The sequence below is a fragment of the Eumetopias jubatus genome, unplaced genomic scaffold, assembly GCF_037043125.1.
Source record: "Eumetopias jubatus isolate StellerSeaLion01/CBP00866 unplaced genomic scaffold, mEumJub1_p1.0 scaffold_4, whole genome shotgun sequence".
NCBI lineage: Eukaryota > Metazoa > Chordata > Mammalia > Carnivora > Otariidae > Eumetopias > Eumetopias jubatus.
Window position 1 is genome coordinate 35974212 of NW_028274810.1, and position 13831 is coordinate 35988042.

At 37.5% G+C, this 13831-nt stretch overlaps 1 protein-coding gene across 1 annotated transcript in view; it reads left to right on the plus strand.

Annotated features, from left to right (window-relative positions):
* DDAH1 (dimethylarginine dimethylaminohydrolase 1) overlaps positions 1-13831 on the plus strand; it is a 129484-nt gene that overhangs the window by 91636 nt on the left and 24017 nt on the right. The window contains exons 2-4 of the mRNA XM_028102573.1: positions 2004-2103; positions 8485-8558; positions 9553-9672. Of these exons, the coding sequence (XP_027958374.1) occupies positions 2004-2103; positions 8485-8558; positions 9553-9672 (294 nt within the window). The remainder of the gene's footprint in view (positions 1-2003; positions 2104-8484; positions 8559-9552; positions 9673-13831) is intronic.

Here is a 13831-nt window from a genome sequence, read left to right on the forward strand (position 1 = left end):
TTGATACCATATGGTTCTACAATTCTCAGAACTATTTACTTGACATTTAACAAACTTTTAAACTTGAAAGTAATATGGTATCATAAGTGTTTGTGTTATGGACCTATCCTGATGACTTTGTTTATATAGATGTGACTGAATATTTAAGGAGAAAAATAATTACAGGCCTTGTGCAAAAGCCAGTTTTTTCATATTGGTGCAGCTGTTTTAACTTTTAAGAAACCACAAGCATTTTATCCTCTAAAACTTTAATTTGAAAGACACAGGACTTTTAAAGAAATACAGTGTTTCTGAAACTGGTATATATTAGCCTCCCTACTTCTGTTCTCTTTGAACTCCTAAGAATCGAATAAAGTTCCTCTTGAAACTCTTAAGAATCAAAGTTACATATACATTCGTCAGACCAAAATACATGTTACTGCTGTATTCCTGGTAATCTTTGAAATGTTAAGTTACAATAGAAGCAGTAGCATCATAAGAGAGACAAAAGGTACAGTAGCTGCATTCTAAAGATCTCTCTCCAAGCTCAGAGAATTTCCCATAGACCCAGAGGCAGATGCCAGAAGGAAACAGTTGTGTTTTCTTGGGTTCACTATAGCCCAACAAGCCATGATGAATGTTATTTTGTTTCTTTTTTTATGCTACAGTAATGATTCTCCTTCCTGTTACATAGAAAAACCTATTATGCTGTTAGGAGAGAACACTAGATATATTTATTACAACATGAAGACCATTTTGTCCATGGAAATAATTTTTTATTGTTCTGAGTCACTCTGGTTTGTGGAATTTTTACATGTTCCAGGACAAGGATGAGATGATATATTTACTTTAATTTGTATCCTCTTTTTTTTCTTGACTGCATGAATGTCAGGCTTGTTGTCAGAATATTTCCATATTTTTATTACTTTAGAAGTTACTCTGTTGTAGTTGTGTCTCCTAAACTCTTCATCAACAATTCTGTATGTGTCCTGGGCATGCTGTAGTTTGGCAGAACTACCTCCTTTTCTCAGGATCATGTGATCTCTTGTTTTCCTTTCGCCCCTATTCATGTTTGCTCAGTGTATGTCTTCACCATGTCAGAGGTTATACAGACCTTCAGAAATATTTAAATTGTTGAGCTGCTGGAAAGATTTGAATTAAACTGAACTTCAAAGGGCATTTGTTATGCCTTAAATCTTTTTCTTGCATCAAAAATAAACCTCACTAGAAGTATTCCCTAATTCAGCCCAGAATATCTCTGTGTTTTAGACTATACCCTGCAATCCTAGAAAGCCCCTGAAATTCATTTTTCAAGTATTCTTTGGTGTGATTGCAATTAATTGTGTTAATCACCCCTAGGGGACTAGGTTAAATTTAATTAGCAGTTCAGACTTACAGAGGAGCCTTAGATGTTCTGACATCTTAGAAAATATTTGAACAGAAAACAATGTCCTGTGAGCTGAGATTTCAAGTAAATGGTTATTGTCATTGATATTTCTTCCATATATTACTCAATGTATGCATGAGTAATGCATACATTGAGTATGAGTCAATTATGACTGACTTACTGACTGACTTAAGGTTTAAAATTAAATCTTGTACTTTCTGGCAAGAATAGGAAGATTTGTTCTGCCTTTCACCTTTCTTGACCCATATGCACTAACTAGCCAGTCTTCCAACAGTGTCCTAACTAGTCAGCCTCCAACAGTGTCCTAACCAGTCAGCCTCCAACAGAAAAAGGGACTATAATACTGACTTTAGCATAGACTAGACAGAGACATAATGGACAATTTCTAATAGATAATTTATTCTCTTACAAATGGTCATTGCAAGTCCAAACTACACTACATATATTCATATAGTCACAAGGGTGTGTGTGTGTGTGTGTGTGTGTGTGTGTGTGTGTGTGCGCGCGCGCATGCACTAGTGTACATAGCATGAATCAGTGTTCAGAAGTTTTAGATGATTAGTTTTGTTGTTAGAAAATGGTGGCGTGTTAATCTGAATAATTTTATTTTCAACAGGTTGACATGATGAAAGAAGCATTAGAAAAACTTCAGCTCAATCTAGTAGAGATGAAAGATGAAAACGCAACTTTAGATGGTGGAGACGTCTTATTCACAGGTATCTTCATCCTCACTTTCTCCTATCCAAAACTATTTCTAATACCTGGCTTCTATTCGCTTAACTGTAGGGGTTTTTTTGTTGTTGTTGTTGTTGTTTTTTAATTACCAAAGTAAAAATGCTAATTGCAGGGAATTTGGAAAATACTGGAAAGCACAAAAGAGAATAAAATGAAAATGACCTTTCATTCCAAGATAATCATTTCAACATTTGGGTGTATGTCCTTTTAGTAATTTTGTATGCATGCCATATTTGTGTATTTTTTACAAAAATCTTATCAGCGTGTACCTATCATTTTATAGGTTGCATCTGCTATATTCTACAATGTGAGCTTGTGGGTTGTATAGTTTTGCATTGTATGTTATTGTATCTGGTTTGTATTTGAAAGACTCTTAATTCAAGAGATGTCATTTACAAATAATTTTCTTGCCCAGACAGCAAGATGAGTTTAAATAATTTTCAATGCAAATTGATTTGGCTTCAATGCCAGATGAGTAATATCAGAACTCAACCAAATACAAAAAGCTGATATTATGGATCTAACTAGAATCAGTTTTTATAGTGGGCATAATATTGCTGCTAAAGAAACAATAACTGTAGCATTTAACCTTTCCAGCTCTTTATGATCGTATTATTGTTTTGCAAAAGTCATGTGCCAAAATTTGGATCCCCAGATTCATTCTAGTTGTACTGATAAGCAAGAAAATTGATAACAATTTTTAATTTATAGTGAGAGTTTATTTTCCCTCAATGTCAGAGAAAAAATACCTGTTTCATAGATGTAGCCCTACCAGCCAGGGCTGGTTACCAGGGATTTGGGAATGTAGCCCACGGTCCCCTGAAAACATGAAACTTCTTAGAAGTCTAATATTTTAGCTGATGTGAATTTTAGATTGAATCCCTTGTATATAGAGAAAATATAAGCCATCTTCATTTTAATATAAACATAATGCTCTGTATTACTTACATCTTGCTATCATTAATGTTCTTGGAGGAGGAAAGTTGTTTATCCTGTGACATTTGAGTAGCTCCTGGCTCAGTGTCACATATCTATGGGTGGGGCCACTGTGTTGCTGTGCTCTAGGCAGCGCCATTCTTATCACAAGCTCATGAATAGTACCCCCTGGGGTTGTGCACTGCACAACCTGGGCTACAGGGTGCACACCCATTGAGCCCTAAGAACACAGAACAAGGAGTCAAGGAGGCCTACGCTGCATTCTCAGCTCTGGCCGTGTCCACGCAGACTCAGGCATTCTTTCAAATCTGCCTAATAAGTTCCCCTTAGAATATTCTCTGTGTCTCCCAATGATGGCACTTCATTCTTTTGGGCAGCACAGAACAACAGCCTGTTTCTCTTAGAAAATAGGCTTTTGTGAAAAGCTAGATGTGTAAATCATGCTTCCTTACAATAAAACTCTTTTTTACCGAACACAGCTATATAATAAATAACTTCTTGTAAGCAGGTACTGATAATATTTGAAGTAGGGTTTATTTTTTTTTAAGATTTTATTTACTTATTTGACAGAGAGACACAATGAGAGAGGGAACATAAGCAGGGGGAGTGGGAGAGGGAGAAGCAGACTCCCTGATGCGGGGCTCGATCCCAGGACCCTGGGATCATGGCCCAAGCCGGAGGCAGACACTTAACGACTGAGCCACCCAGGTGCCCCGAAGTATGGTTTAAAACAAGCTGTGTTCACAGCCCTTTAGCTATCTTAACAGTTGAGCTGAACAGGTTCCCTAAAATCTTCACATGTTATGGCGCAGCTTTCACTATAGAAACTATAGGAACCTCTTCCTTTGGTCAGAGATCTTTGCATAGCATTTCAATCCTGATGTTCTTGCCCCAACTCCTTATTAGGTACCTAAGTACTGAGGCTTGCCGTTGACACTATCTGCAAGCTTATTTTGGTACTATTCCATCCTTAAATTAATATCTTGAAAGTTATTTTATTCAAAACTGAGATTGTGTTAGGATATCTGCTTGGCACCTCATCCATGCCTGATGCCTGGTCCTGCCTTCTATTTCCTACTTCTCAATTTCTTTCTTTTTTTTTAAATTCTGGTAAAATATATATAACATGAAATTTGCCATCTTAACCTTTTTCAAGTATATAGTTCAAGTGGCACTAACCACATTCAGCGTATTGTGCCACCAACACCACTCAATTTTTTGATTCAGCAGAGTTGGGGAAGAAACAAAATCTGTAGCACTTTCCACAGCTTTTGTAGTGCTTTTCAGCTGCTTCATTAGCAGTTGATCGGGAAATGGGCAGAAGGAAAGCAGCTATCCAACTCCAGTTCCCCTGGGAATCTTGTGAGTCAGGCAAGCAGCTCCTGGCAGAAATTATTTCAATCCAAATAGGCATCAGCATACCTCTACTTTCATTTTTTTTATTTTTGTGAACTATGGAACAAATAATAAAAGAGTTATCAATGTCTATGTACAGTTTAAAGACCAAGGATAAAATGAGCACCTGGTGTCTGCCACCTGGCTTTAAGAAATAGAAATACTGCCAGGACCATAGGAGCCCCACTCCCAACCTCTCTGTCCTCGCAGCCTGAGGTAACCACTGTCCTGCATTTTGTGTTAATCACTGCCTTGTCTTTCTTTGAGTTTTACCTCAATCTATGCATTCCTAAACTATAAATTCCTAAAAAAAAAAATAACAAAAAAGTTGTTTAGTTTTGCTTGTCTTATAACTTTATATGATTAGGATCATACTATATGAACTATTCTGTGATTTGTCTGCTTTTGATCTAACTTGGTGAGTGTAGCTATAGTTTTTTGTCTTCACTGCTGTGTGGTATTCCATGGTTAAGAATTACCACAATGCATTTATTCATTCTACTGCTGTTGGATAGTTGAGTGTTTTCCAATTTTTTTCAATTATCTTCAGTGCTGCTGTGGACATTCTTGTGTCTCCTGGGAATGTGCATAGGAGTTTCTCTAAAGTAAACAGCTAGAAATGGAGTTTCAGGTGATAAACTCTTTTTGCTCCAGTGAAATGTATATGATTTTCTTCTTGAATCTATTGATGTGGTTAATTGCACTAATTGATCTTTCTGATATTTGATCAGTCTTGCATCCCTGGGATGAAGTCCAACTCCATTTTGATATACTTTCTTTTTACTAGAGTGCTAGATTTAGTTTGTTAATTTTTTTCTTAAGACTTTTGTTTTTGTGGCCAGTAATTTTTCTTGCTTGCTTTCCTTCTCTGGCTTTGATAAAAGAATTATGGTAACCTCATAACATATATTAGGGAATATTTCCTATGTTTCTATTCTCTAGAATCAGTACTATTTGAATTGTGCATTCCTTGAACTTTGGTAGAACTTACCTGTAAACAGGCTCTGCAGGCCAGGTACTTTCTCTGTGGGGAGATTTTAAACTGATTCAATTCTTTAATGGTTGCATGACTATTGAGTGTTTTCTGAGTCAGTTTTTGTGAGTTCTGTTTTCTAATATTTTATCTAAGTTTTCGAAATGTTGGGTATAAACTACTTCATATCTTCTTAATATCTGTTTTAAGCTTCATAGCATTATAGCTATGTCCCTTTATCTTTCCTAATGTTTATTTGTGCCTTCTCTTTTTTCTTTTGTGCCAGAGATCTGTCAATTTTATTCATCTTTTCAAAGAACCAATTTTGGGCTTTGTTGAATTCTCTTTCTTTTTTATATTTCCTTTCCTTTTCCTGTTTCTATCTAATTCTTTCCCTCAAATTTCTTTGTTTTTATTCTGTTCTTTTTTTCTTACATTTCAAGTTGGAACTTTGTCTATTTAATGTTGAACCTTTTCTCATCTTAAGGCAAGCAGTTAAAGCTGTATAACTTTCCCTTCAAGTACTGCTTTAGCTGAATCCTTTGTGTTTTGATATATATTTGTTATCATTAGTTTTAAATGTTTTCTGATTTCCATTATGATTTATTCTTTGATTCATTCGTGGATAATAATATTATTTAAAAAACATATTGGTCATTATTGTAAGTTGCTGGGGACACCATCTTACTACTCTGATAGTTAATAAGTGAAGGAAAGATTCAGGCATTTAGCTATCTTTCCTTTATGCATTCTATTTCAAGTAAACCAAATGCTTGATTGAGAAAGTTTTTTTTTAAAGAAGTCTAGCCAATAAATTTAGATTTCTAATAAAATAATGGATCTGTGTAATGATCATCCAAGGCTGTTAAAACATTTATGTGAAAGCTTGATGGGGAACTTTATAACAGAGGGATCAGGCTGATACCACTTGAAGACACAGATTATTCTAGTATCACTGACAATGTGGCTCTCAGTCATGTGCCTAATAATGTGATATGGTAGTATAGCCCCACCTCTGAAGTAGTTCTATCAAAAAAAAATTTTTTAACAAGAATCTAGTTAAATATCTACATGAAACTATCAGTTTACTGAAAATACAGAGGGTAAAGGAACAATTTCATGTTAGATAATACACAGGGAAACAACCAGTCAAATCCAGAACGTAGGATCATCAGCAGGATAAATGACCTGGCTTCTCCTATAAATGAATGAGATGAAAGGGTGGATTGATAACAGAAAAAGATGACATAAGAGACATAACAACAACAAACATGTTTTTTAATATTTCAGTTCCAGAAGTTCAGTTATTTTCATCAGAAAGACCATTTAGGAATTTCAGGGTGCCTGGGTGGCTCAGTTGGTTAACGTCTGCCTTCAGCTCAGGTCATGATACCAGGACCTTGGGACTGAGCCCCGCATTGGGCTCCCTCAGCAGGGAGCCTGCTTCTCCCTTTCCCTCTCCCCCTGCTTGTGCTCTCTCTCTCTCCGTCAAATAAATAAGTAAAATCTTAAAAAAAAAAATAAAGACCATTTAGGGGATCCAGTCCCCCATATTGCCAGAAACAAAAGTCCAACTGACTTTTTAAAGAGATAAGCAGTTTGCTTATCTTTGTGCTTTGCTACCTTAGTCTTTTAAAATAGAAATAGTGTGCATACCCCATTATAAATTTGTTTAAATTGCTTAATCCATTAAATATTTTTTCCTAGAAATTATGTATAAATCTAATTTATAAATCTATTTTTATCTTAGAAGAATTAAGGAAAATTTTTTTTAATTTCAGCTTTTTTAGTAAAGTAATAATTTTGCCAAATAAAAGATCTTTCCTCTTAGTTAAGTTTTGATTTGTATGTAGTGAGTTTTCTCAAGTGACAACAGAGACATACCATTACCAAACAAAAATAAAAACAAAAACAAAAAAACCTGTCAGTGTGCCACCAGAGTCCTCTGCCTGCCAAGAGCATAAGCCACTGGAAGTTACCAGAACATCATTTGACCTAGGTCATTTACCCCTTTTTTAAGGACATTATGAGGATTGAGTTTGTAACATTTGTAAAGTCTATCAAGCAATTCTTTCTACCTGGTTTTTCTTCTTATACTTTACCCTAATGTTCTGGATCAAAATATATACTGATTTCTCTTTGAATATTTTTTTCACATTTCATGTAGAATTCTTCTTCAAAGAATCAAGGGAAGTTAAGAATCTTCACAGTTATATATTGCTTAATACTATCTATTATAAATGTTTGCCTCTCACTGGGGGACCATTTTTATTTGGTGTTTTGCCTTCCGAGAAGAAAATTTATGGAATTTCAGAAAAGCCAAATGACTAGAAATTTCTATCCTCCTAAACTTTAGTACTTTGCAAATAGGCATCTCTGATGTTTCGACTTGACACAACAAGTAAGAGTTTTAAGGATATCTCTTTAGAGGTCAGGCCTGAAGACCAATCAGCCCTTAACTCCCTTTATGCAGATAGTTTCTTCAGCCCTCACATCATTGTTATAAGAAAAGGAATCTGACTTTATCATGAATGTCTAGTATTATTCTTTTAGGGGAAAAAAAGGAAGAATTACTAACCTGTCATTGCTATTACTTAATTTTTTATTACACAAGAAGGTGTTTAAATCCGTTATTTCCTAAGTGGAACATTTTTTCTTTTATTGTGCTAAAATCTGTATAACATAAAACTTACCATTTAACTATTTTTAAGTGTATATTTCAGTGTGCAACCATCACCACCATCCATGTCCAGCATGTTTTCCCCTTCACATGCTGAAACTTCATACCCACTACACTGACTTCCCAGTTCCTCCTCCCCTCAGACCCTGGTCACCACTATTCTACTTTCTGCCTCTGTGCATTTGAACAAGTTTATTTCTAAGGACAATAGTTTGAAATGAGATCTGTGTAAAGAGAGCAGAGGTCAGAGTACAAGCAGAGCTGCCTTATGTGGTAAGAAAGTACTGTGTGGTGCTTTAAGTTCATTATATAATATAAAGAAACAGTGTGCCGTCACTAGTACCATGTACTCACTGTGTTCCATGACATTTATTATAGGCAGAGAATTTTTTGTGGGCCTTTCCAAAAGGACAAATCAACGAGGTGCTGAAATCTTGGCCGATACTTTTAAGGTACGTAAAGTTAGATCATTGATGTCTGGCATAGAGTAATTAATAAATATTCATAAACACATTAAATCAGCATGTCATGAATAATGGTATCTATATGTCACCAGCTGTGCAAAATAATTCCTAATATTTGTACATTTGCTAGAAGTTTTAAGAGCTATCATATTTAAATTTCTCAATAAATAGGCTGCATTGGGCGACCATAGCCGCAAAAGACAAGGTTATAGACATCTTCTGTTTTCTCCCAGTGTATAATCATATAGCCACCTGGCAGATTTCCTGCAAAATAAATGACTTCCAAAAAAATCTGGAGACCCAACTGACTCAAACATGAAACATGGATTTTTCACAATGGAATCAAGGATCACTTGTACTTAGTACCTACTATGTGCTGGAAACTGGGCTAGATATTGCACATACATCCTCTCAAGGTCCCTTTACTCCACTGATTATTAATCAATTGACTCACCAGACTGCTTAGGAAGCTCTTTTCCCGTTGAGGACATGAGGCTCTATTTTGCACAGGATATTCAGACATGGCCTTCCAGAGTAGCCTACTCCATGGATCAACCAGCAAAGCTAGCCGTTGACACAATCACACATCTGGAAGGAGGCTCTCTACACTTTCTTCTTAAAAGTAGTCTTTATTGGGGTTGCCTGGGTAGCTCAGTCAGTTAAGTGTCCAACTCTTGATTTTGGCTCAGGTCATGATCTCAAGGTCCTGAGATGGAGCTGGGCAGGGAGCCTACTTAAGATTCTCTCCCTCTACCCCTCCCTCTCCACCCTATGCAGTGCTCACTCTCTCTTAAAAAAAAAAAAAAAAAAAAAAGTAGTCTTTATTTAACTGGCAATACCAAAACCTATAGGTCCCAGTTTTTCTTCCAGATATTCAGGATCCCTGGGAGCCTCCCTAGAAATAGCCATGTTTCAGGCAGGTTTAAATCAGTTTTAGAATTATTCTGCAATGCCAAACTGCTTGTTTCTATTATACACATAGGACTATGCGGTCTCCACAGTCCCGGTGGTTGATGCTTTGCATTTGAAGAGTTTCTGCAGCATGGCTGGGCCTAATCTAATCGCAATTGGATCCAGCGAATCTGCGCAGAAGGCCCTAAAGGTAGATACAAAACTATGCTCCTTCGAAATGCAGCAGGCAATGCCTGCCATGTGGTTTTTCTAATTCTGTCTACTGGATGGGCAGCAAGCAGGAGTGGCAGGATGAGAACAGGCTGGTACTCGAGCCTTCTCAGATCAACACCATTGTGACCAAAGACAGAAGCTCCTCTCAGGCAAAAAGAGGAAATCTGTGTGCTCCGGGGTGCACAATTAATTTTTTTGCCCTTTTAGGTCTTTACTCGTCTACCTCAGTGCTCGACTTGGTGCATTTTGTCTCAGAAGAAATCATTGCCTGCCAATTGCTGAGTTCCCCCACCCCGCCTGCAACTTCTTCACCCAGCTCTCCTGGCCTTTCCATCTTCCTTTCCTCCTACTGTATCTTTGATTGTATTTCTAGGACTTTTAACAATTGTTGCTGAACAGGCTGCCTCAGAATTTGAAATTGGTGGTTTTTTTCTATGTTTCCTTTAGGGAATGTCTTTTGTTCTGCTTCATCTGGAAGGCTGTGTCACTTTCCACATATAGGAAAGGTGGTGTCTTGAAAGAAAACATTTGATGGATGGTATCACTCACAGGATCTAGAAGGATTATTTTTCTCCTCGGGGACTAACTGTGGTGTCTATCCGTGTTAGCTGGGTTGGTCAGCACATGTCTGAAATTGAGTTTAAGGGAAGGAAAGGGCTGAAGCTGGCCTATGCTTTGCTCTTGTGTTAATTAGCAGATGGAACATCCTCTGGGTAGACAAATTACAAAAAGTAGCTCCATCTGCCATTCTGAGTAGACTAGATCCCTAACTCAAAGAGCTTGGTCCCTAATTCAGATAGGTCCCTAACTTAAATAGTCTGGAGAAACGAACATGTAGCAAACTAAGAGATAATACAATATGGTTAACTAGCAAAACATTATGTGAAGTAGCCCTGACTGCTATTCACAGGATAGAGTGGAGCTCCTTGAGGGCTAGATATTCAGAGAGAGCCTCATGGACAAAAATGGCGCTAGACATGGGTCTTAAAGGGTTTGGCAAGGCGGGATTCCGTGAGACCGGGTTCCAGGTGGGAACACAGTATAGACAAAGACTGAACCAGATAATACATGAGATTTGAGCAAACTAGCCCAACCAATAAAGAGTTTTCCTATGGGCTCCTGGAGATATGGCTGGATGGAGGGATGGAGCAGGTGAAGTCCGAAGAGGTGTCAACTTAAAAGTGAGGAAGAAGATGAGTTTGTCTCCATGAAGCAGGAGTCTGGGCTTCTGAACAGAGGTCTGTATTGCTTTAGAAATGTTGGACCACCATTCCTTTTGAAAAAAAGAAAGAAAGAAATAAGGGGGAAGGTGCTGCAATCAGAAGAGGACCACTGATAACCTAGGGAATAAAAGCAAAGCCCCAAGTCCCATTGTACGCCTTGGACTCACTAACATTTCTCTATTCATCTTTCCCATCTCATCATCAAGTCTAGTCCTCTAAGATCACATCGTTTAAGGGCATCCGGTGTGGACTTTATAGTCCTCCTTCCTGTAGAGTTTATTTGAGTTAGGTTAGTTAATGATGTTCACTCTATACTTGAAACCTTCTGTGTCAGAAGCTATAAATAATCTTCACTTACTGGAACAGTATTCACTCTTTGGAGGTCATATTTTCCATCAGCAAATGTGCTTCCTAAACTATGGGCCCGTAGAGTTGGCAAATGCCCACCTACCATGTTTCTAGCATCAAAAAGTTCTCTTACTTTGTAGTGAAAGCCGAGGAATAAACTGAATGGAAGAATAATGAGATCTCCATGCAGCATGTTCTCAGGTCAGAACTAGGTGGTTTGCTGAAATTCACATTTAGTGAGCTGAACTGTTTATTTGAGAACAGTTTTGGCTCTTGTATTAGAAAAGTCAATAAAAATTCGTAGTGTGGTAAGTCCTACTACTAATTTGGAGATAATAAAACTGATATAGGTAGGCAGGAAGACAAATGGATAGAGACAGATCACTTGCACATAGTGAGCATATATTGGTTTTATTTTTTCCATTTTATAGATGAAAATACTGAGATCTGATGAAACAAAACGTTTTGAATACGATCTTCTGGAATCAGACATCCTGGTCCTTAATTTTCCTCTCCCCAATTGCCCACCCCACTCCATTCTCATTCTTTTTCAATTGGAAAGATTTTCCCAATTATTTTGCTATACATTTGTTTCATCTGAGCTTCCTCTTTTTCCTCCCCTTTCTCTGACTATCCACCACCTCTTCCCATTTTTTGCTATGGTGTCCAGGATCTGACCTGTGAGGAAAGATGTGAGTTTGTCCCAGATGCCTGTTTTTCCCTTGCAAATCTTGATGTTTCTGTAGAGAAGCCTGTGGCCACTTGGGCATCTTTTTGAAGGGCATAGCATTTAAATGGAGGTGAATTGTGCCTTCCTGTGCCACACCCTGAGAGCTTGAATACTTCCCACATCTGTCACTACTTGCTGAATATTTGCCTCCTTCAGAGCCAGAAAGCTACTTCTTATATATTCATGCAAAGCTGAGAGCCCAAGGGTTTCTGGATAGTCTTATTGCATTTGAAACACTTTGTAATGGGTTGCAATCGATTCTTGGTTAATGAAGTGGGATGTTATGGAGATAGTCATCATACCTGTCTAGGTTTAGTAGATTTAATAGTGTGTGCATTGTATATTTAAATGAAATCATCAATCTAGGAAGACTTTAGCAACTCTCTGCTGAAAAGCCCAGAACACATTTAATACAGGGCACATTTAACACACATTTAATACAGAGTATATTTAATGAAGGGAAGGAAGAAAAGAGGACATATTATTACTGCATTTTACTGTTGATAATGGCCAAGGTACTGGAGGTTAGGTTGATTTGAACAAATACCTAAAGACATTTAACATCAAGTCTTATCCTAGAAATACTATTATCTAAGCAAAATCCATCTTCAGAGCAATCTGTCCATTCTATAGTTTTCCCCCCACACTTTCCATCATTCTGCGCATGACTCTAAGCATACCTTCATCCTGCCCTTCTAGCTATTAAAGAAAATAGTGTAAGATTAATTAATTCTTACACAGGCAATAGACCTACTAGTACTCTTGCAAAAGGATTGTTTGCCTTCTCAAAGATAAGAACTCCAGTTGCTGCACATCTGCAACTGCTGGTCACAAACATAATTTGAGCAAAAGAAGTCAATCACGAAGAAATACATATTCTTGGGCGCCTGGGTGGCTTAGTCAGTTAAGCATCTGCCTTCAGCTCAGGTCATGATCCCAGGGTCCTGGGATCCATCCCCACCCCCTCATCTCATCGGGCTCCCTGCTCAGTGGGGAGTCTGCTTCTCCCTCTCCCTCTGCCCCGCCCCCTCCACTCCTGCTCTGTCTCTCGATTTCTCTCTCTCTCAAATAAATAAATAAAATCTTTTTAAAAAAAATTTTAAAGGTAAAAAAAATAGAAATACATATTCTATTATTTCATTCATTTAAACAGGAGACAAAACTATGCTATCAGCAGTCAGAATAGTGGTACTTTAAGGAGTGAGGGAGTCATGGTCCAGGGGGCTGCTTTGTATGTTTAATTCTTAAAGTTTACAAAAATATGTATATAATGTATTATTGGAAGTGGGCCAAGATTAACTTACATAAATAATTTTCCAGTAACAGGGTCTAACTCTAAAACCCCTGCTTTACCTTCTACATGATTCCTGCCTTTACTACAGACTAGGCTGTTTTTTATTTTATTAACTAAGAAAAAAAAAGACAAACTTTGTACCCCTTGAGCAACATCTCCCCATTTTCCCTCCCCGCTAGCCCTTGTACCTTAAATATATACAAGTTTTAATTGTCAGTTATACCTCAGTAAAGTTGGGAAGGCAAAGGCACGGCAAAGAGTAGTAGATTTGCACCACATCCTATCCATTTTTTCCTAGATCCATTCCAAAATCGACTTCCTTTCCAGGAACGTGGATTAATTACATGCTCTCTGTCATAAGAAGACAGACTGTAATTCCTGCCCTGTGGAGGGACTCACTGTATTGATTTTTAACTCAATCTCCTTGGTAGCATTCAGTCCTCCAGTCAGTTAGGGGGGAAAAAAAGAAAGGAAGGAAGGTGGACAAAGAGAGAGAGACAGAGAAGGTGGGAAGAGATGGAGGAGTGACATTTAGCTAAAA